Genomic DNA, 24,174 nt, shown 5'->3' on the forward strand with positions numbered 1-24,174 from the left:
ATTTTTAGTGCATAATTTGCTTTTTTTTTTTATTATTAAAAAGAGGTATTTTTTACCTTCAAACCCCACTGAAGTGGGGTTTAAACTCAAAACTGAGTCAAAACCCATTTAGCTACGCTCATAACATTTTGAGTGCGTAATTAGCTTTTTTTTATATTAAAGAGGGGGTTTATCGTAAATTTTAGACGGGGTTTTAAAATCAAAATCTTCCTTAACTGTGCTCTTGGAATTAGGGGATTTTCGTTTGCATTTTTTTTGTTTTGTTTTATAGAAGAGAGGTAGGGGGTTTTGAAACTGTAGGGGGTTTAAAACTCAAAACCCCTGGTAGGGGGTTTTAAACTCAAAACCCCTAGTAGGGGTTTTTAAACTCGAACAGCTCTGGTAGGGGTTTTAAACTCGAACCCCCCTGGTAGGGGTTTTTAAACTCGAACCCCCCTGGTAGGGGTTTTTAAACTCGAACCCCCCTGGTAGGGGGTTTTAAACTCAAAACCCTTTTCGTTGTGATAGGGCAAGTGATGGTTTAGTATTAAAATCTCACCTAAAATAAACAAAATCAAAGCAAAAAAATCAGTCACTAAATTCCGACTCCCCCCCCCCCCCAAGGGGGGATTTCATTTCGGGGGGGGGGTTTGAACCCCAAGAACCCCCCCCCCCCTGGCTACGCCCATGCCTTGTGTCATTAGAACATGGAACGGGTTATCCCAATCAACCAGTGACTTAGCAGCGTTTAAGTCTTTAATTAACATGCCCAATTAGATTAGCAATACGATACGTAATTATCGTCCCTTTTGAAGGAACGTCTGTAATTTATAGGATAAAGACAATAATTTTGTGTCTCTAGCAATCTAGTTCTAAGTGTGTGTGCATGCGCTTTTTTCGCTACATCTTCGTGTTTTTTTGCACATTACTGACAATATGTTAGAAATACCTTTCCAATACTGTAAATTACGTCAGTATGCAAAATTAATCCAACATAAATCGATTCATCATACGAAAATCCGAATCTAATAAAAACTACATAACTAATAAACCTTTTTTTTTTAATCTCCACCCCGTACTGTGCAAGATTTTTGTTTGTTTAGTTTATAATTTCATAGGTAAGGGATTTTCCTACCTGTAGTAATAGTCGAACACGATTTTATATGAATTAGTAATCGAACACAATGACGTTTTCATTGTAATTCACATTTTCTTTTAATAAACAGGTCTAATAAAATCATGAAATAATTTTTGTATCATCATTTTGATATAATATTAAAGAGTAAGTAAAAGAATCATTTTTTTATTATAATAACAACAACTTTTCAAATGTAATCGATACCATAACTGGGAATAAAAAAATACAGGTAAATCGCAGGTATGAATCAGGAAACGACGCTTGAATTAATGGCCGACTTTACATGTTTTCTTCAATTCAATGGTAGATTTATACTCTAGTTTAGGTAAAGGTAAGTTGTCTTGTATAGTTTTAGCCTTTCTTGATTTTTAGTTTAGAAATATTTAGACACCTAGATTTAGAACTAATCTAAGTCTAGATTTAGTAGATCTAGATTATTAAAATTTATTTATTAATTTATTAGATTTTAGATCTAGATTCTAGATCTATACATTATATTTATATAAATAAAATAAAATATTATTTTTAAATAATCATAATGATAATAATGACTATTATCACTATAATTGACTATACTACTACTACTACTAGTATACTAAGTATACTATCCTCACCTGGACTTATTAGTTGACTTAGTCTTAGACTACTTAGGACTATCCAATCCATAATGATAATCCATGTCAAATCCATGTCAATGTCAGCTCTAATAGAACTGAGCCTTTAGAACTTAGCTAACCTAATGCTAGATTCTAGTCTTATTCAACTTAATTGACTTACTAAATCTACATTAAAAACAACTCGTTTAAAAATTAAATTTAAAGTTACTAAAGTTACTTAGTCTTAGATTATAATTGGTGTCAATTACTCTAAATCTGGATTGAATTCTAGAAAGAGTCAAGTAATAGTAGTTTGTAGACTAGTACTAGATCTAGATTTTAGATCTTGATTAGAGATCTATTATTTAATATATTGTCACATTATTGTGATTCTAGATCACTGATTAGTATAGATCTATTATATATATATATAATATAGCCATATATAGAGAGATTATATATCTAAATGTATAAAATCAAACATGAATACATGAGAGAACTTCTGTTGACTGTTGTTTGTTTTACTTTTTGATGTTTTGGATGTTCCTTCAGATAATCTAGTTCCTAGTCCAAACTTCTTGTAGGATGGCTGGGTATCAATGCTGGACCATCGAGATGACTGAACTACAGACCAGCGCACATATTCATACTCGATGGCCAGGCAGCTAGATAGATCATAGAAAAAAAAGTAGACTTAGTTTTCTAGAATCTAGTTCTAATAGCATCATCTAGATTGTATTAGCACTAGTATCTTCAAAATCCAAATTTTAAAACTTAAGTTGAGAATTTCACCACAAAGGACAAGTTCTAGATCTATTTCTGTATTTGTAACACTAGTGACTAGACCAGTCATTAGTCAAGTAAGTTGATAGGAAATGTGTCACTATGACTAGAGTAGACCAAAATTGAAAAAAAACAATCACTATATAGATTATTTAGATGTATCATGTAAAGATTTATACCAGAATGTAGATTCTACCAACTCTTGAATAATCACCACCAACTTATTCAAGTAAAAGTGTCAGTAGAGATTATCATTTAAGTAGTTGGCTTACGTATTATCAAATTTTTCTCTAATTTAACATAATGATCAAAATTTATTTTCCTATTCTTTGAATTTTTTTTTCAAACAGGATCACTACAATTTTGTATTAGAACTACTTTCGGGCACAAGCAAGAGCACATGCAAGTTTGAAAGTACATTTTAAAAGTTTTTTTTTTTTTGGTGCTGTTTTTTTTTACAATGGCCTCTAGCAATCCAAGAGGTTATGCAGTGGACCCTAAACTCCCGAAAGCTCAGAGATCCTATGCATTTAATGACGAGGAAACCAAGCTGAGTTTTTCCTGTGGAAATGGTAGCTTGTTTCTCAAGTTATCTTCATTTCTGTTATTTTTCAGTGGCCTTTTACAGGTATTGACAATAAAAAGCATGATCTTTAAATTCAAATTCTATTTCTCATTAATATCCTTTTTATATACATAATATAAACCATAAGAATATTTCAAGGTGACAATTTAATTAATTGAGATGAAAATTTTTTTTCAGTTACAAATGTAAAAAAAAAATGGCACCTGGATAGATTTTATTAATTTTTTATTTGTTAAGTGCTTTTTAAAAAAATTGTTTATTGCAGCTTATAGCTATTGCGGCACCCTACTGGGCTGCAGGCTGGAGACGTTCTAAGATGTCATGGCACGAAGGGGTTTGGATGACATGTCAAAGAGAAGAGATGGAGAATAAATGGATCTGTGGTGCTTATGATTACTTTAGTAGTAGACCTGGAGTTCCAGGTGAGTCTTGTACATTTACTTTTACTATGTAATACATTCTTTTCTTGTTTAAAAAGTCACACTTTACTCTTAAGCTAAGAAAGATAACTCAACAGCAAAATTTAATTATACATTCTATTTTGTCTTTTTTTTTTTTTTAAATTCAAGTTTGGTATGATGCTGTGCAGGCGATGGGGCTTATGTCTATAGTCATATTTTTGCCTGCTGTCCTTCTCAATGTATTTTACACTATGCATCCTAAAGGGACAATGTACAAAGGATTGTTGTGGTTTAACTTTGCCCTAACGTTGGCTACAGGTATTAGTATTTTTTTTTAATATAAATTTTGATATGACTTTCATTGTTTAAATTTTAAACTGTTCAGTTTGAATGTGGCATTTTCTCTGTTAAGTAAAGTAATTCCAACTTTAAACAGTTCATTAGAATTCCATCATTTAACAGTTCATTAGAATTCCACTATAACTCTTCCTTAGGTTGGTCACAATACTTTAATATCAGGTGACCGAGCCTCGCTCGGTTAAATAATTTCGTAAGTCATTTTGGAAATATTTTTGTAATTACGAAAATGAACTATCAGATAAAGACTACTAATCTGAAGAGTTGCTTTAATGTTCTGTTCTAAATGTAATTGTACATGGCAATTAAATATAAAGTATCTTAAGTCCTTCTATAGTCTAGACAAACCACAGCTCACGTACGTCTTATAGTTTTACATCTTTTGCGTAAAACTATTGTAGGTCTACTATTACTGGCTTAGAAGAAAGTCTTTGCAGTGTAACTTCTTAGATGGTTACGTTCAGACATTTAATTATGGAATTAGTATATTCATTATGTCTTTAGTACGAAACATCAAGTGACGCAAACAGGCACTTTGTGACAAAGTAAAATGGCACATTTTTTTCTTAATAGACTTAAATCATTGCATTAGTTTTCTAAAGAAACGTTTCCGTGGGGCACCTCTGTTACGCCAAACAATATGCTCGTTACCCATACGGGATACGTGCCCTGCTCAGCCTGACTGTTGGACTATAAGAAGTTCATACCGGCTTTTGCCATCCATCCATCCCAGTGGTGCTACAGCCCGTGGAGGGATATGGCCTGCTTTTACACATCCCTCTATTCAGATCTCACCTGGGCCTTCCATCTCCAAGCCCTAACCCCAAGCTTTTTACCGAGGTTTATAGTTAAATAAAAAGAGGCTGCAGCGTATGCAAACTCGTTGGCCGCTGGCTAGATATCATGTTTAGTGTGAGCAAGTAAGGCGTAGAGAAGCTGTGTTATGACCATTTCCTTTGTTTTGGTACGGGACAGTAGACACAAAGCACGAACACATGGTAATAATTCACCAGCAAAAAAAAATAAATAATAAAGCTTGTATTCGATTCCGAAGATTAATGGCGATTGCAGTGTTTCCCGTGGCTACGCAGCCCCAGCTGTGACCTAAATATTTTGCCACATCCAGGGCAAGCATAACCATTATCGACCGGTGGTCGATTAAGATTTTCTTTTTACGTCCGCCTCTGTTCTCGGCAGCAGATTTTCTTTGGTCTCAATTGTGTATCCGGGGCCTTTGAATAGAGGTAATTCTTTAAGTCCGTCAGTTATGCTGGACAGAGCGGTATCCTATATGGAAAACAAATCTCAGACGAACGCATGCCAAAGGCAGTCTTTTTTTGCTGAGCTAAAAAAGTGGACAATGTAATAACGAAACGCTTAAAAGACCAGCTTAGGCGCCTACTTGTTTTAGCTGAAATAGAACAGCTGAAGGTCAACAGCAAAATAAACAACAAAGTACAAGGTATCTACACCGCTCTAGGCAATTCAAGTGTTATCAATTTATAAAGCCTTCAAAACACAATAACTAATCATACATCGGCACATTTAATTTCATTACTTCTCTTTCATAGTTCAAATAATAAATCAATCTACAGTAAGATGATGAGCAAATGTTTAATTAGGTCTATTGATTCTTTAAAACTCGTTCTTGTTTGCAAAGAAATATTTTAGTGTAATGCAGTAAGCCTAGTGACATATGCAGCGTTTTTCCCGTTCACGTCACGGAAAATTTTCATTCATAAAACATTCTAGCCAAAATTAATTTTTCGATAATGAGACATTTTCAAACCGATATAACGGTCAACCTCGAGTTTTCCCAATGTGGCCAATGAGTTGAGAATTTTTTTCTCATTAATATGCACGTACCTTGCAATTTTAAAGAAAATTGTTAGAGCCGTTTTCGAAATAAAATTTATATATATATATAAATATATATACAAGAATTGCTTGCTTGCTTAAGAGTATAGGATTTGGACATGAAAAGTGCACACACCCTCATATGTTGCCTACAGGCTTTGAAAGGCAGATTTCAGCTCTGCATGAGGCTGAATGAATGCTAATTTTTGCATTTTGAACTGACATTGTACTCAATTCAGTTTTCAAGAAATACCCCACACCCCCATAAAAAATGTAACAATTTTGTTAGCTTTGTGTATAAAAATTTACTAACCAGGTTACTTTTAACTTAGCAGGAAATTACATTCATAATAATTTTTATGTGTGAGCTAGCCATACCTTTTGTCAAAAGCTCTAATTCAAATTGGTCAACTGTACTGCCTTAGTGATAAGAAATTGTTTTCCTTTTTTTTTTTATACTCTTACTAAAATTATAAACTTAATCATAAACATATTTGTACTTAAAAATATTTTTGTTAGTAAAAACACTTACACTTTCTTTACTACAGCTCTGTTGCCCCTTACAATGGTGATAGTGTTTGCTGCTGGCCATCCTGGACGTTATAGATTTCCCATTCCATATTTAGATGAAGACCATGATGATGATCCTTTTGAGTTTCATTTTAGCTTTGCCTTTGAAATTATTGCATCTTTTGTTTCTTTGTGTGCATTTATCCTTGAAATTATGGATTTTACAAAGAATAAATAATCCAGTACTATGGTGGTAATATTACTATTATATTGAAGGAAAAATCTTTTTAAATTCTAAAAAAAAAAAAGAAAAAAAGTTGTAATTTAGACTTACAACTTTTCTGTTACTCTAAAATGACCTAGTTGAAGGCTCAACATTTATCTCATTCCATTTTACTATTGTTACAGATTAAGATTCTTTTTTTTTTTCTATTTACATCTGACTTTTGTTTGTAATCAAAGCAAACTTGTTTAGAGAGTGTTTTTTCTAACAAATAAAGTTTTGTGTTTTTTATTTTTTAAATCAAAACATTCATAATTTCCTTTTAACTTTTTTTCTCTTCAAAAATCTTATTTTTCTTTTAAAAATACATTTTTTATATGAAGATAATGACCAACTGCTGAACATGTAAACTGTTTTTGTAGTTACTACATTTTATTGACAATACCTTTTTTATGTATGAATTTAAATAATTTGGCAGCATAATTGCATTATAGTTGTACTAATACTGCATCAAGGAAAGCAAATTATAGTGAAGAGCAATTTGTACTGACCTAATTGTGTTTAAGATGTATGTATATTGGATATTTTTGGAAAGTTTTCTCAGAAATGTATCAGGTTGATTCCAAAAAGCATAATGAAATGGTATCTTGGTTTTAGACTTGGTTGTGCCATTTAATTTTGGAATTTATTCTATTACTCATATATATATCTTTGTATGATAATCTTTTTTTTTTTTCATTCTATATAATTGTGAAAATTGTGACACCAATTTTTTTTTTGTATCGACATATAAAGGCACTGTTAGCTGACATTTTGTCATTATTCTGTTTACAAGTGTGCAAAAAAATACTAATATTAAGGACAAATAGTAATTTACATTTGTTTCAAAAACTTTTTCTAGATATAGCACTTATGCAAAGAGTGTTTGTATTTTTATTGTATATATTTTGTACAGTTTTTTTTTTATAATGCTCTATCATTCTTTGTACAAAATTAGCATCCTTGTTGTTTAGACCAATATATAGAAGCAAGAAAAAAAAAGGGGAGGGTGACAAACAATAGACTCCACGAACATATTTATAGATCCTTTTTTTAACACCCCCCCCCCCCTCCGCCTTGTTATGTTAACTAAATAAAAGGATAAATTGTAATTATACTTTTGTCATTCATTATATATAATCAAGCATTCAAAATAAAAATGTACATATTTCTGTGAGCAAAATTTGTTTCTAGTACATTAAAGCATTAGTTCTAAGATATTGTTAGATAAATCAAATTTTATGGAAAACAAGAAAACCCTGGACCAGATTCCCCTATTGGCAACACATCTATAGCATAGGGCCCCCCATGAAATATTTAGCAGGACTTTAAATCTCAAATGCTTAGGGCCTTTTCAAGTCTAAATACACCACTCCATTTATTGTAGATTTTATATAGCTACTTTCATGCTTATAGCATGCTCAGAGCGCTTTGGTCCAATCTCATTTGTGGACCAGTGGGGGGGGAGGGAGTATCTAGGAGCTGCCTTTAGGCACTCAGTAAACGCAACTCTGCCCGAGTCAGGTGTCGGACCTCGAGCCCCCTTCTAGGTAGCCAAGACAAGCCAAGTTCAAGCGCACTTAGCCTCTCGACCACGCTTCCCACTAACCATAGTAATTGTCTGTAGGCTAGGACAAATTCTTATAAGTGCTCTATCTTCCCTAGAACTATTAGCACATGGAACAAGTTGACTGGGAAACTAATGTACCAGTACTAAATATAATACCAGTACTAAATATAATACCTGCTTACTCTATCTACTTTATTATAATACATTGAAGTTTACTAACGAAATATAATACATAAGTATTTACAACTATTACAAAAAAAATGCATGAAAGATTTGTAAACATCTTATTTTTTTTTAATGCTTTTACAAGTGCTTCAAGTAAAAAAACACATCAAACTTGAAAAAAAAAAAAATCTTATCAATTATTTTTCTTATTTAGTGAAAAAAAAACAACAACTCATTTCTTCCCAACTATCTCTTCTCTGCTAGAAGTACTTTTAACACTAACATAATCTTTTTCATGTCTTTATTGATTTCAAGAAAGCTTTCCAGAGTATGGTATGGGGTACTCACTAGTGCAGTGTACTTCAACAACATTGGGGTCTGGTTTATACTCTTTTCAATAATAATAATGAAGGATAATGGAAGATGCTCTGGAGGGCTACAAAGGTACTGTAAGCATAGGAGGAAGAATTACTGTTAACATGTGCTTTGCAGATAACATAGTGATGCACATAGACTTCCATAGTCATGCAAATTAATACCAAAAAAAAAATTATGACCAATAACAGGGCTTTAAAAGGGATATCAGTATTGGAGGCGAAATGCTGACAAGCATCAGTACTTTTCAATACCATGGAGCTATCATCTCAGATGCTACTGGCCAGAACTGCACAGTCCATAGCAACACTTGAAAAACTCAAAACACTCTGGAAAGACAAAGGCATGAAAAGTGCATACCATCAGATTCCTATAAAAGAAGAGGAAAGGCTGTTCACAGCCTTCGAAGCATGTGGGAAAACTGTATCAATTCTGTCGGATTCCGTTTGGCGTTACGAATGGAGTCGCCTGTTTTCAGCGTACGATTGACAAAATCATCGAAGACGAACGACTCACTGACACTTTTGCTTATGTGGACAATGTGACCATCTGCGGTATGGACTCTGAATCACACGACCGAAACCTACAGCGATTTCTTGATAGTGCTCAAAAGTATGGAATCACTCTTAATGAAACAAAAGGTGAAATTAGCACTGCTAAAGTGAGACTGTTAGGATACGAGATTTCCAAAGGACAACTTAAGCCGGATCCTGAAAGATTTCGCGCTCTAAGGGAATTATCCATACCAGTGAACATGCGTGAACAGAAACGAGTAGTGGGTCTTCTGGCTTACTACTCACAGTGGATACCTAACTTCTCAACAAAAATAAGCCTGTTAACAAGAAATCAACAATTTCCGAAGAAGTCAAAAGAACATTTGAAAGTTTGAAAAATGAGCTTGAAAAAGCCGCCGTATATACTATTGATCCGAATCGCCCTTTAACCGTTGAGACGGATGCTTCTGATATAGCCATTGCAGCTACCCTCAACCAAGATGTCCGGCCCATTGCTTTCTTCTCTCGCTCATTAACAAAATGTGAAAGAAAACATTCTTCAGTTGAGAAAGAAGCATATGCCATTGTTGAGTCGCTGAGGAAATGGAAACATTTCTTAGTTGGTAAAGCGTTCACACTTGTTACAGATCAGCGATCTGTCTCTTTCTTGTATAACAGGTCAAACAAAGGAAAAATTAAAAATGGAAAGACAAAGGCATAGCCCTCAACGCCAAATCAGACGGATGTGCTCTCTGGTCATGACCACATTCTTATATGCTTGCGAATTTTGGAAGCTGATTGCAGACCAAGAGTGGAGGATCCAAACAATGAAACAGACGCTGCAGTACAGATGAAGTCATTAAATGTCACATCAGACATTCACACACATAAAAACCAATGTGGAAATCTCCCTACATCTCTAACAAGACTAAAATAAGAATCTTAAAAAAAAAAAAAAAAAAAAAAAAAAAAAAAAAAAAAGGCAGTCCTACTGTATGGTTCTGAAACATGGAGAACAACTGAAGCAACAACAAAAGTACAGACCATCATCAAATATGTCTTGAAAATACACTGGTTTGACAACATAGAAAACACCAAACTGTGGGAGATGGGTGGACAGAGAAATATAGAGATGCAGATCTTAGAGCAAAAGTTGACATGGATTGATCACACCCTTAGAAAAGATACCAACAACAGAGTAGACAGGCCTTACAGGAACCCCCAGGGCAAAAAGACGCATAGGAAGACCAAAAAGAATGTGGAAACGCAATGTATTAGATGAAGCAGAGAGGACAAGAAAGAGCTGGGAAAACATTAAAAGACTAGCAAGAGACTGTGGAGAGTGGCATGTTTTTACTGAGGCCTATGTTCCAAGAGGAACTCAAAAGGAAAGATGATGACAGAAAGATCCTAGGTATCATTTCACAAATGAAGAGATTATAAACAGGATCAATACAGCAATTGGTCTTCACAATGACCTGCTAACTACTGTAAAAAAGAGCAAACTTAAACGCTATGGCCATACAACAAGGTCCTCAGGGCTCTAAAAGACCTTTCTTTGGGAAACAGCACCGTGAAAAAGAAGAAAAAGGCAGACAAAAGAACGCATTGGAAAGACAACATAAAAGAATGGAAATTGTATCTAAAAACAAAGACTGAGAGCAATGGAGAAAGATGGTAAAAAAAATCTTGTGTGGTGCCCCAACAGACTAAGGGATAGATGAAGGTGATCCCTTCTCCAACCCTTTATGTAAGATAGGCTAGATTTTAAGATGGGGAAAATATTTTTGGAGGTTCCGCCCAATCTGGTGGGCCTAAGACATCTGGTTAAGAACTAATATGCTCAGGCCATTTCACAAACCCACAGAGGCAGCAAAATATTAGGAAATGTTCTGATCTTTTTAGTAGTCAAATTAATTATTAATCATGCATACAAAAAAATCTTTTCTTCATTTAAAAAAAAAAGTATTCGAACAAAGTTATTTTCTACATTTACTAAATAATTTTACATTTTGAGTTGGTTTTTTTTTCAATAATTTATATTTAATCTAAGGTATTAAGCATTTGAAATGGAAGTATCATATTTCAAGACTTACACAAACATACAAAACAATAGTTGAATGTATCAAATTGATGAAAAAATACATTACTGAAATACATTTTAATCACAATATTAAAAATTCAAAATATAGCATTGATTTTTTTTTTTAAGATCATAACTAAACAGAACATTCTCAATTTCTTAGATCAAAAATACAACATTGTCAGATAGCATAACCTGATTTTCATCCATCATTTTGTCTATAGCACCCAAAATTTCACTCTCTGTATAAGGTGTGTCCTTGTGCTGAGAAGCCATATGTTCTTTAACCAAGTCCAGATTAATAGACTGTGTCTGGGACTTCTTGAAAAGCTGATTCAAAGATGACTTAAACACTTTTAATCTGAAACAAAGCATATCAAGTTAATTACAGACATGTATATATATATATATATATATATATATAGAGAGAGAGAGAGAGAGAGAGAGAGATCAAAACAACAAAATAATTTCTAAGATAAAAAATAGCACAAAGAAAAAAAAAATAGATTTAAAAAAAAGTGTCAAATTATATTAAATTTCTTATGAAAACAGTGCAGGTAGCTTTAAGGTCTCTGTTTCATATCTACTCAACTGTATAGATGCTATTGTAAACCATGCACAAACTTTCAGTAATATAATTAGTTATGAAGCATTACAGCAACTTTGAATTGATACAGCAACACCTTGGAGTAGATAGGTTATGAATGTGCTTTAAAATTCAACTAGCATTAGAAAGAATTGGATTGATTGCATCTTCTTTTTGAATTGCTTTTGTGCAGCAAATACTTCATTCTATAAGCATATTTAGTGCGCTATGATCCAATAGGGGGTACTTGATAGGTAGCCAAGCAGTGGCATAGTCACCCCATTTCTTCAGTAATAGGGGGAGGGGGAAAAAATGAGTGTATTGTATGCCATGACTTCTTTTTTGGTTATCTAAATTATATATATAAATATAAAACGTGATTATACTGAGTGAAATTGCATTAATTATTTTGAATCATCTGGTAGAAGGTTTCTGTGCTGCTTTTCCATAAGCAATTTAAAAAAAACAAAAATTTGCTCAAGTCTGAATTCCAACTCATGCTTTAACAATGAGAGGCTTAAATGCTTTGCAATAAAATATGGATTTATCAATTTATTGTTAGTTAAATTTGGAATGACCTAATTCTTGACATTATTGTGATTATTGCCACAGGTTGCAAGTTTATTACATTTTCCATACAAAACAGAATTAATTAATCATGGCTAATTGATTAATTTTTTGATTGATTCAAATTCTGTAATTGACAATGAAAAAGTGTGAAAAGTGTCAACTTCATCAGAGAATGGGAGGTGAGAAAAATGGCATGAACAAGATTTTGACCAGACTTGATATAAGCTAGACTAATCCACTTAAAAATGAGTTCAATTACTGCTCACCTCTCTTCTGTTATCTGTGTGGGTGCTGCAGGAGTAGAGGGGGCAGAGCCAGATAATCTTCTCTTCTTTTGTTCTTCAATGACTGTAGCTGTATCTGAACATAAAGATCAAGTACATTTTAATTAAAAATAATCATTAAAAACATAACAACATTGGCTGATCTCAGCCAAACCAGAGCTTAAATACTGTAATTTCTGTCAATGACAATAAAGCTACCTGGTTCTTCCACACTTTCCTCAAAGTCATACGGATCACTTTCATCTCCATCTTTACCCTGTGACCTTGAGGTTCGTTTCCTAAATTAGAAACAATAAATCATGAAACAACAAATCCTGAAGGAGTGTGATAAATTCATACTTTTTTATTTTAAATATCATTAAAACACTATCAAACGTTTACAGATTAGTCACAATGTTATATTCTTTTAACATTCATGTGATTGAAATAAATGATCAAAGACAGACATAGCTAATAATAATTACTTTTTAGGAGCAGGGCTGTCTTCTTCATCCTCTTCATCTTCACTGTCATCACTACCTTTGTGCATTCGGCGACGAGATTTCTTTTCTTTTTCTAAAACCTAGAAAGAAAAGATTGAAAAAGTAATATTGAATTTCAATAGCCTATTGTTTTTTAAAAAAGGTTAAATGAACATTGACAATCTAAAATTTGTATTGGAAGCATTATCACTTCATATAATTACAAGCTTTTATTTCGTATATAAGTCCTTTTAGTTCTAACACAATTTACAACTACTTACTAATTAAAAAAATCTAACAAACATCAACAAAGTTGAAAAGGTCACTTTTGGAAAACTGACCTTTTTGAAATAAGCAAATTCCACCAGCTCAACCGCAGCTTGGGCATCTTGCATTTCAACATGCTTACTTAATCTTGCTTTAGCATGGGCAGTGGACAGACGAATGATTGTTTCAAGAGCTCGAGCAGTGACTGGTTGAGTCTAAAAGAAGAAAAAAATTTAATAATCAAGTGCTAAAGAAGTGTTAATGAGGAATGCAATAATTAACAGACTGAGCTTTGGATAACTTCGGACAGTAATGACAGCAGTTTGAAGATTAAAAAAAATATTTTTTTTTAAAGAATTTTCTATTTTATAAATTTTAAAATCATTCTTGCTGGACTAAATCCTATAAATTATTATTAAGTAATTGTATATTTGCACATTAGTGGGACAGTGTACCTTGTGATGTAAAAAGAAAAGGCCTCTCATAAAGACTTTCCTTATTCTCAGCTATATTACTCAATTAATTAACAATCCCTAAATTGTTATTTAACAGAAAAGTAACATCACTTAAAATAAATTGATAAATATAATGTTCTCTTGAGATATATATAGGTAAGGGTCTTACCCTTGCAATATTGTCCTGTGTTAAGTTATCTTGATTTCTTAATTTTGCATATTCTTCAGCAATATAGTCAGAAGCAGCCCTTGTAAGGATGGGTTTCATGCCTTTAGCAATATGGATATACTTTCTCATGAACTGCATGCTGACAATTTTCTCTCTGAAAATAACAACAAAATTCTTTGAGACAATATAAAATGAGTTATACTTGATGCCATAATTTATCAAAAGAAAAGTCACATCTAAGCGTGTTTTAGTTTATTTATAACAATAATTCTACTATATTTGAGAAAAGGCAAAAAAACACCATAGCTATAATACTTAATGGGCATGGTGGCCAGGTGATAAAGTCCCAGACTTCTGAACCAAGAAATCAAGTTCAAATGTTGGGGAAGAAGGATTTGTTTTAGGACAACCCTGAGTTCACCCTAACATTAGTTGGAGAAAGTAAAGGAGGTTGGTTGTTAAGCTCATTGACAAGTGATTATAGAAACAGATGAGCTTTGAAGAGAGTTGAAGAAAAAACTATTAATTATCTAAATGATCCAGAAAAGTCTATGTACAAGACTATATAAGAGAAGTAAAACTATCAAGGCCCTTATTCCGTGGTCGTGAAAAATTAATGGATAATTATTGATCATCAATATCTTCATTCTGCTTTATTTATTCAACAATATATATTATATGTCAGTTAAGTTATTATACTAATTGTACAAATGATTTGTTTTATGTAAATTTGTTCATTGCTGGATTACTTGTTTTATTAAACTGAGCTTGAAGGCATTAATCTCAAGGAAAATATCTTCTACACTGTTTCTTCCGTGTGTTCAAATAGAAGCACTTCCAAACTAGCATATCACATAATTCAAGAGATAACACTGCTCTCCAAAACAAATCTTTACATATACTAGTAATATACAATAAGCTATATAATTTTCTAACCAGAAAGAAACTTTTTTTTTTATTGACATTTGTAAATTTATCTCACCCTTTCTTTCCTGGCCCATGTAAGAATGTATCTCTTTTTTCATATATTGGAGTCTCTTGAAGTTCTTGAGTGTCAGCATCAGGATCTTGGGTGGCCAACATGAAAGCTGAGTTTCCCATGGGTAGTACTAGAAATAAGAACAATTTTAAAAGTTGATATAATATATAACTTAACACCACCATATGAAGATTCAACCATTGAAGCAGAAAAACAGAAACAAATGAAAACTGTAACCACTTCACACAGAAAAAAAAAGGAAGATTATGATTAAAATAAATATATATTTTGTTATTGTTAAAGTAGTAATGCTGAGGTGGACATAGTAGTGAAACTGAATTTCCATTAGTTTTGACCAATACTTTTCTTATCTTAATGTATTATGGAAAAAGCAATTGCCTCTTATCACCCAGCCTCATAATTTAAAAACATTATTACACAAAAGTTTAGCCATTTTCTTTGAATACAATGGAAACCCACAACATATGACTGATAAAAGATAATTTATATATGTATATAAAATACACCTACCATCTCCATCTTGTTCTCCAGCCACTCTAAATCTGTGCATCCTCAGAACATGTTCAGCAATCTGCCTGTCAGAATCTGGGTCCATCTATATCAAATGCAATAAACAAAATAAACATAAATACATTACAAAAACCAGGACTGATTGAAAAAATTTGTCATAGAAATAAAATTTGTTTAAACAAATATATGTAATCAAATTGTAAGTAATGATTACAACAAGAACTGAAAAAAAAAATTTTTCTTTTTTTTTTTTGAAATAATTACCTTGTCAAGTACAATGAACAGTAAATCAAAACGAGACAATAGAGAGTCTTGTAATCCTATGTTTTCCATTGGGGTCTTGAATTGGTCATACTAATTTAAAGAAAAGAAATGATAACAAGTATGAATATATTTTATTCCATTAAAGTTAAAAAAAAACCAACAAAGTGGTGAATTTTTACAAATGTAATAAATTTATGTAGCAGTGCATATGGAAAATATAAAAAGAAATGTCTAATTGACATTAAGTTTTTTTTTTTTAAAGTATTATAGTTTGAGTTTGTTCATTTCAATAATTAAAATTTTAATGAAAGTTTTGACTATTTTAAAATTTTTATTTTCTAGAAACTAATAGTCTTGCTTTATTTTATTTTCCTTAAAGAAATTTTCCATTTAAAATTAAATGTAAAACATCTTACTCTTCCATAAACTGGATTAGCTGCAGCTAATACACTGCATCTGGCATTCAGCTTGGCATGGATACCAGCTTTGGCAATAGTCACACGACCTTGCTCCATAACTTCATGAATGGCAGTGCGGTCAATGTCAGACATCTTGTCAAACTCATCTATACACACAACACCACGATCTGCCAACACCATGGCACCAGCTTCAAGACGTTTGTCACCTGAAAAGTGTCACAGCTGTGTTAAAAGCATACTTTTTTAAAATGAATTTAAAATGTAGCTAGCTTTTTAGAAGACACAGTCTATCCTCCATTATTTTCTATCTTTATTTACCAACTCATTTTAAATCTTAAAATACAATTTGAACACTTCTTAATGTTAGTTGGACTTTACAAACACTATCTGCTTGATACTGGTAAATGCAACAAATGCAACAAATCAACATAAATTTATTAAAATGTTCAATTAGTATCCAGATAGAGTAAAAAATAAGAGCTTATTAACAAATTTATTTGTTAGTAAAAATATTTACATTTTTAGTAAAAAAAAAAATGTCTTAATGAATGACAGAATCCCTTGAAATATAATTCTGAGAAACTTAAAAAAATCAGACAACAAAATACCCAAGTAAAAAGACTGCTTGAAAGTGAAAATTTAACATTTTTATAGGGTAGCTTTTTTTTTTTATAATTATTTAAATAAACTATTAAGCATGATATCTGAAACTTAACAAACATGAAACCTTTGATGCTTTGTCACATTTTCTTAAAATTGTTCCAACAACTTGGTTAATCATCTTGACAAAATATTGTATATATGTATTGTATTTTGTTAAAAATTCTTGACTCACCAGTCTCTTGATCCACTGTGACTGCAGCAGTAAGACCAACACCAGAAGAACCACGACCAGTTGTTGGTATAGCTCTGGGTGCTGTGAAGAGCACATATCTGAGAACAGAGTATAAGATAACATTATTAAGATACTTTTAACGCATTACAACAGATTCATGTATCAATAGTAGGAAAACATTTTTATACAATGCTTTCTCTCAGAGTAGTGAATAAAATATGTAACTTCTTTTAATTTGTTTTTTCTAAATAGATACAATCTCATTTAATATTCTTGAGAACAGTTCTTAACTAGATACCGGTACTATATAATAATAATTGAACTTGTATATCACTATTAATAAATCTAATGTTAAGTCAAGGTGCTTTATAAGTACAACATACATAATTCCAAACTAATCTAAGTAAACTCTGAGCAGATAAGGCTTAAATGTAATGAAGAATCTGGTCTAAATATTAGATCAGTGTAAAAAAAATAATTGTCAATTACGGTATAGGTTTGGAAGAAACAAAGTAGTGCAAGTACCTATAGAGTGATCAGTTTCTAAGGTATAAGGACATTTCAACGTTGTAGATGCACTGATGACAAAAGGTTTTCACCTTGGTAGATTCTTGCACTCAAAAAATCAACTTAGTGCAGCAGGAAAGCAGTTGCTGAATCACATTAAGACTTGCATAAAACTATTCTGAACTCAATGTAGCTTGGTAACATTGTTTTCTGCTAGCATAAAATTGCAAAGTCAAGGTGGGAGAGGTTTTTATATTTCTTTGCAAAACTATTCTGAATTCGCTGCTGTTTGTTTTCAGCTATATTAGCATTGCATGGTCAAGGTAGGTGACTAAGTATAACCTTCTCTGATGAATCTGTTAGTGACAAACTGGAGAAAGTCAATAGCTAAACGACACAAGGGGGCTGGTTTTGCATGGGTCCCTTAAGAAGACAGGTTAATTCTGTTGTCATTGAATTAATAGCCTTAAAATAAGCCAACGCTAATATAAAACTAGTCATATAATAATTATAACAAATCTTAATATGAACTCAATACCTCAACATTTGTGATTTGGCAACTGAGGGATCACCAATGAGCAAAACATTGATGTCTCCTCTTAGCCTCGTTCCATTTTCCAAAACTTTTTCATTTCCTCCCAGTAACATACACAGAACAGCTTTCTTGATATAATCATGTCCATGAATAGATGGCGCCAGAGAGCGAGACAACAACTCGAATGCATCCTAACCAATGCAAACAAAGCTAGTATTAAAATAGTTTTAAACAATCTCTGGCACAATATAACTAAATAAATAATTATTTTTTTGTATTACAAGATTAAGAGTTAAGTTAAAAAAAAGAATATGTTGTGAGTTGTAAAAAACAACTACAACCAAACAAACAAAAAAAAAAGCTTACATGTTTCTTATCTTTTGCAAACTTTTTAATTTTAGCGACATCATCTGCTGAAAAGAGTGGAGCTACTTCTTTGCTCAATAAGGATATATTGTTGGCAATCAAGACAGTTCTGTCAGGTTAAATAGAGCAAAAGATGTATTAATTTAATTTCAATATCAGTTAAAATAAAAAGGTCTAAGTAGAATGAAAAAAAAAAAGCATTATAAACAAACCTAAATGTCGCTGTTGTGAAACCATTTTTTTTGGCAGGCAAGCATCTATACATCCCCACAACTTGAACTCTATCACCAGGCTTTAAAATTAAATAATCAAGACAAAACAACAGATAAATAATCTAATTAAAATAATTAAGAAAGATACACATAAGTTAGTTTTTTTTCGGTAATGTAATCTAAAAGCTGGATAAACTATACATTATACGAGTCGGAAATTATGTTTTGATTTTCAAAAACACAGAATAGCACTTAGGTACTCAGCAAGCAAAGCATGAGTCAGGATTCGAACTTATCTATCTTGATAGGTAGCCAAATGGGTTACATGACTAAATTACAGAAGTATGAAATGAAATCTTATTTCTTTTATGGGGTACAACTGATGGTGTGATGAAAAAATCTGTGCTTCAAGCAGATTTTGATGAAACTGGCTAATCTAGTTGATATGTTTTATCTTTCATTCTTTCTATCTTTTCTGAAATCTCTAATACTAAAATTATATTAAATGAAAGCCAGCAAAGCAGTTGTTTTAATCATATTTCACTCAGTAAAGCCAGATTTTAGTTCAACTTTTGAAGGGCATGTGACCATCAATCAGTTGGCTTGGCACTGACTAACAAATGTTTTTAAACTTTGACAATGCAGATGATCTTGAAAGCAAGACTTAAGGCACACTGCCTTGAATGTCTCTACAAACTCCTAATGGGACAAAGATGATGTTATACCTCTAACATGATACATACCTTACAACTGTCTACAAGATCATTGTCAATGATAACATCTACAGATCGAGGTAGCTGACCAGGTGGCGCTTTCTCTGGCATTTCTTGAATACTGAAAGTCTGGTGATCTTTGTACACAGACAGGCCAAACTCCGTCTCAAGCAAATTTCCATCTTCATCCTTTATAGTTGTTAGTATATGAATCATACAAGTTATCTTTATGTATCTGTTATTGTAACAGCTAAACTTAACATGAAAGCATACAATTGAACATCCAATTTGATGGTTACAGCCAAAGACTTATATTTTCCCTTAGATGTATTAAATACATAATAAGAATGGCAGCAAGAACTTAATGAGAGAGAAACAGTTCTATTGCTGAAGAGATGATAAAATATATTTTTGACGTGATAACACCAACCACATCTATTAAACATCACATCACAGGGACAGCTTTATAATCTCATGGACAAGATTATTGTAATTATTTATCTTCTAAGGGACAAAGGGAATAGAAGCAGTACAATATTGTACGTGTTCCTATTAACCATGCTTTTTAAACTAAGTTAGATCTAAAAAAAAATTCAAAGAAAAATTTACTTTAGTTGGATATGCTGCACTACTTGGAACCGCTTCAAGAGATGTGAGATCTGTGTAACGCCTTTCCAGAGTCTTTTTGGTGGCTGGGCAGTAGTGGACACTTCTAACTATTTTCGGGCGAATCAAAGAACCTGAAAAAGAAAAGAAGAATCTTTTTTAAGAAAGCTTATATGGCATTTTTATAGAAAACTAATATATACAAAGTCAGCATTTAGTTTGGGCCCAACGCCACAAGTGTAACTCACATTTGGTGACAATGCCTTCAACACACACCATATTTCCAAGATATTTACTTGTTAGTGATCTTGGTGTATTGTGCTTATCTCCAAAACTGTAATATGAAGAAAAAGTCAATAATTTATAAAGTTGATAAAGTCTTACAAAGTTACATATACATCAAATTTGGGAGGTATAAACATTAGAAAATATAACACATTTTTCAAAATTAGTTTAAAAAAAAAACTACTCTTGTAAATATTTTTTTTTTCATTCATGAATGCCGAGGCAACTAATTAATGTTGCATAGTATGATTAGGGAAGTAATGGAAACAGAAGTAAAACTAAGAAGTTCATATAATTTTTTTATTCATTACCTCCCTTCAAATCCAATGAAAAATTCCTCATGTTGTTTGCCATACAAGGGATCAGCCGAGGAAATCAAATCTTTCAAAGCACGCTGAAAGCAGATAAGCTCCTCGAATGATTCATTAAGAAGCCTGTTATGGTTTAGAAAATGAGAATTTGTAATTAAAGCTGCAGAACGCAATAACAAAATCTCAAATTTATTGAAATTATTATTTTTTCTTACAGTCCTCAGTAGCCTACTATAAATACCTACTGGAAGCATCTTTTGGGGTTCTTTCTCCTCAGGTCATTGACATTAACTTTTATACGAATTTCATTGTTTGACACCATGTCTCTCACTTTCTGAATATAAATACCTTGATCATTCTGGTAAGAGTGAAAAACAATGATTACATTAAAAATATATAATTATGCCCAAAACATTTTTATTTCTAAAGCATCCCCCAGATCATTTTGTTCCATAAGCATTTGTGCCTAGATGTACAGAGATATTTGTAAAACAACTAATAGGTCATTTGTGCCTCCTTAAAATGGGGGTTCATTATGGTTCATAAAAAAGTCATTATTGGAGAGCTTTCAAGATTTTGAAATTTGCTTTGCAGCTAAAAGAACTCACTTCTGAGAAAAGGACTGACTGCCTTTATACAAGTAAAACCTAAGAGTAAGATCCAGATTTTATTTTAAAAACTTATTAAATGATGTTGATTGTACCAAGAGTTGCAATGACATGGAGGCCTATATGAGGAAAGCGCAAACAGGGACATCCTCGTATCACTTGGCACCATGCCTTCATGGAGGACCTCTGAACAGTGGACACCAGGTGGGAAGAGGCTTCAGACATTGCCAAAGACAGATCTTTATGGGGACAGCTTGCCGCACAGTGCCACAATGCGCCGAACGGCACAGGAGGACCTAAGTCTAAGTAAGTAGTCCATGTTAAAAATCTAACCTAGGTACCAAGTTGTGTGGTTATGCCCAAACGGGTGAATGTGTGACAATTTAAGGTGTTCACGGTTGTGAGAGGTGGGTAGATTTATTCTAGTTCAATCTTCTAATTTGGTACTTTGGGCAACAAACAGTGAGTGACTTGGTTTTCAATTTCATTTATAAATAACACTGCAATGGTGACTGCAAACTGCTTACAGAAGGCTATACTGAGTGATAGGATAAGATATCATGCATTGTTGATTGTATTATTTATACTAATTATACTAGAGAGCCTATAGATAGGCTATAGGTATCTACTAATAATAGACTGTCTAGACGATGTTATATATATATTATAGACCTAGATCTAGTCTACCTTATCATTAACCTCAGTTAACTTTATTATCTTTTTTTCTCTAGATCTAGATCAGGCATGTCAAACACGGCATTCAGGGGCCGACCACTTTGCATGCAGCCCGCTTGGCCACCTAAAAAATTATCAAAATAATGTTAGACTATTACGCTGGAAAATAAGAAATAACGTTAACTAGGAACACTGTGGTAGATAGAATAAATGACGAGTCAGTCAGCTTGCGTGAACAATTCAAGAACAAAATAGTTGATTTTGAATTCTTATCATTGCCTCTCCGTGAATCAACTGATGTAATGGATGTAGCACAGTTGGCTATATTCATAAGGGCATGTGGCAGGATTGTGGAGATACATGAGGAGCTACTTCACACTTGAGCTCTGTTCTATGCTTAACACCACAACAAGCAAAGAAGGTTGTGAGAAATAACAGAAACTGCTATTGCAGTACAATTTACCTTCGGTAAAGCTAGCTAGTCTAACAACGGATGGCGCACCAACCATAAAATGAAATGGTTTTGATGCAAAGCTGCTTACAAAATTAAGAGAGACTGATACTAATTTTAAATTTGCTCATTTTCATTGCATCACCAAAAAGCATTCTGAACACAGCAATTACAGTTCTAACATGTATGTCATAAGACTGGTTTCAGTCGCTTTCAATTTTATTCGTGCTCGTGGTTTAAATCGTCGCCAAATTTCAATGTTTCTGGATGACATTGAACACGAATTTGATTGTGTTCCCTACTACACAGAAGTCCGCTGGCTCTACTGTCATAAAGTATTGAAGAGATTTTTTTGCACTGGTGAGGAAATTGTATTGTTTTTGTTTCTGAACATGAAAGGTGAAATGTTGAACATTTCCAAAGTGACGAATGGGTTAAGGATTTTGCATTTGAAGTTGATTTCACTGATCACCTGCAATACTTGAATTTGAAGCATCAAAGTAAAGACAACATTGTCACAACTGCGTGTAATCATGAAGTGCTTTCAAGCAAAATTACAACTAAACTAAATATGAAGAGAAAACCTTGTTCACTCCTCAACGTGTCAGGAACTACAAAGATTAAATACGGCTCCAACATTAGGTAAATATGTAGTAATATGTAGTATGTACTACACCTGGAATCGTTAATAGATGCTTTTCTTGACTTCGTTTCATACGAGCAAGAATTTTCGTTGTTTGTATCTCCATTTTCAATTGCTTCTAAAAATGCTGCTGGTAATGTGCAACTAGAGCTGATAGAATATAGCAGTCTGATTTTTTGTTGAAAGTGAATTATAAATAAGTGGCTGTGCCAAAATTTTACAGTTATTTACCTGAACGGTACGTTGAATTGCAAAAATTTGTAGCCAGAATTCTTGCTATGTTTGCAAGCACTGATCTCCGTGAGCAGTTCTTTTCCATATTGAAAGCTACAAAAACACCTCACCGTTCGAGATTATCTGATCAAAATTTGTTATCAGTGATGAAAGTGTCAGTTACAAACAAGCTTCAACCTGACATTAATAAACGTGTATCCCAGAAAGGATGTCAAGCATCAGGATAAAGATAATAATGATATATATTATTATATATAATGTCACAATGTGTACCAGTGAGTAATATTAGGAATTTATGATTAGCAAATAGTACTACTAATTTAGCTAAGTAAGGCCAGTAAGGGACAGGTATGACATTAATTATATTATTGTATTATCTATTGTTTCTAATTTACATAAAACTAGTAGGCTTCTTTGCAATTGATTTTTGGCTTCGGCCCCTCAGGTCAAAGTAAGTTTTTATGTGGCCCATACACCTGACCTAGCTTAATCTAATCATGAGTTTTATCTAGCGATCTCTAATACAAATAATCTTATAATAAGACATTTAATTGTTTTAATCTAACTTTTAGTCTAGGACCAGTCTAGGTTAAAATGTCTTACATCATCATCCAGAAAATCAAGATATTCTCTTTGAATTTCACGTAGGCGCTGATCAATTTCAGTAGCCATGATAAATAAATATTAAATTGTTATTGATATAGAATCTAGAAAATATAGATCTAGACTAGATAGTAGATATTGACAGCGAACTGCGATCTCTGATACTATCAACTAGATCTAGAATAATCTAGATATATCACTACTATCAGTAATAGAATCTGAGACTATAGACTTAGAATTGACTTTGATAGATTCAATTTAAACTTTAATTTTCATATAATCTAGATCTAGAGTAGATCTATAAAGAAACATCGCGCTGCTGCAAAAAAAAAAATTCGCGGGAAATATTAAATGACCGAAAATATCCGAGTAAAAGTTCTACACTCTTGATCTAGATAGATCTTAGAGCCATATTTTGCGGTTTAAGTCAATATTTCGTGTTACGGAAG

The 24,174-nt window shown here is 32.7% G+C and overlaps 2 protein-coding genes across 3 annotated transcripts; one reads left to right on the forward strand and one right to left on the reverse strand.

Moving 5' to 3' along the window:
• The first annotated feature begins 1,304 nt into the window (after positions 1-1,304).
• LOC106073161 (uncharacterized) lies at positions 1,305-7,652 on the forward strand. 2 transcript variants are annotated; one of them, XM_056015761.1, is made up of 5 exons: positions 1,305-1,448; positions 2,847-3,124; positions 3,348-3,504; positions 3,652-3,801; positions 6,246-7,652. In XM_056015761.1, exons 2-5 carry the CDS (start codon positions 2,957-2,959, stop codon positions 6,443-6,445), a joined length of 675 nt encoding a protein of 224 aa, XP_055871736.1. In that variant the 5' UTR covers positions 1,305-1,448; positions 2,847-2,956; the 3' UTR covers positions 6,446-7,652. The 2 variants fall into 2 exon arrangements, with proteins under 2 accessions (XP_055871736.1, XP_055871737.1); XM_056015762.1 differs by having other exon boundaries at positions 1,346-1,442.
• LOC106073163 (zygotic DNA replication licensing factor mcm3-like) lies at positions 7,384-24,059 on the reverse strand. The gene is made up of 20 exons (XM_013233653.2): positions 23,726-24,059; positions 20,757-20,869; positions 20,512-20,634; positions 20,164-20,249; positions 19,919-20,049; positions 19,340-19,498; positions 18,597-18,676; positions 18,385-18,493; positions 18,022-18,209; positions 16,977-17,074; positions 16,139-16,347; positions 15,723-15,812; positions 15,459-15,543; positions 14,931-15,057; positions 13,949-14,102; positions 13,399-13,539; positions 13,061-13,158; positions 12,795-12,874; positions 12,579-12,672; positions 7,384-11,517 (listed from the first exon to the last, which is right to left on the reverse strand). Exons 1-20 carry the CDS (start codon positions 23,792-23,794, stop codon positions 11,316-11,318), a joined length of 2,436 nt encoding a protein of 811 aa, XP_013089107.2. The 5' UTR covers positions 23,795-24,059; the 3' UTR covers positions 7,384-11,315.
• Positions 24,060-24,174: the final 115 nt, after the last annotated feature.

This window comes from Biomphalaria glabrata, chromosome 17 (assembly GCF_947242115.1).
Source record: "Biomphalaria glabrata chromosome 17, xgBioGlab47.1, whole genome shotgun sequence".
NCBI classification, from domain to species: Eukaryota; Metazoa; Mollusca; class Gastropoda; family Planorbidae; genus Biomphalaria; species Biomphalaria glabrata.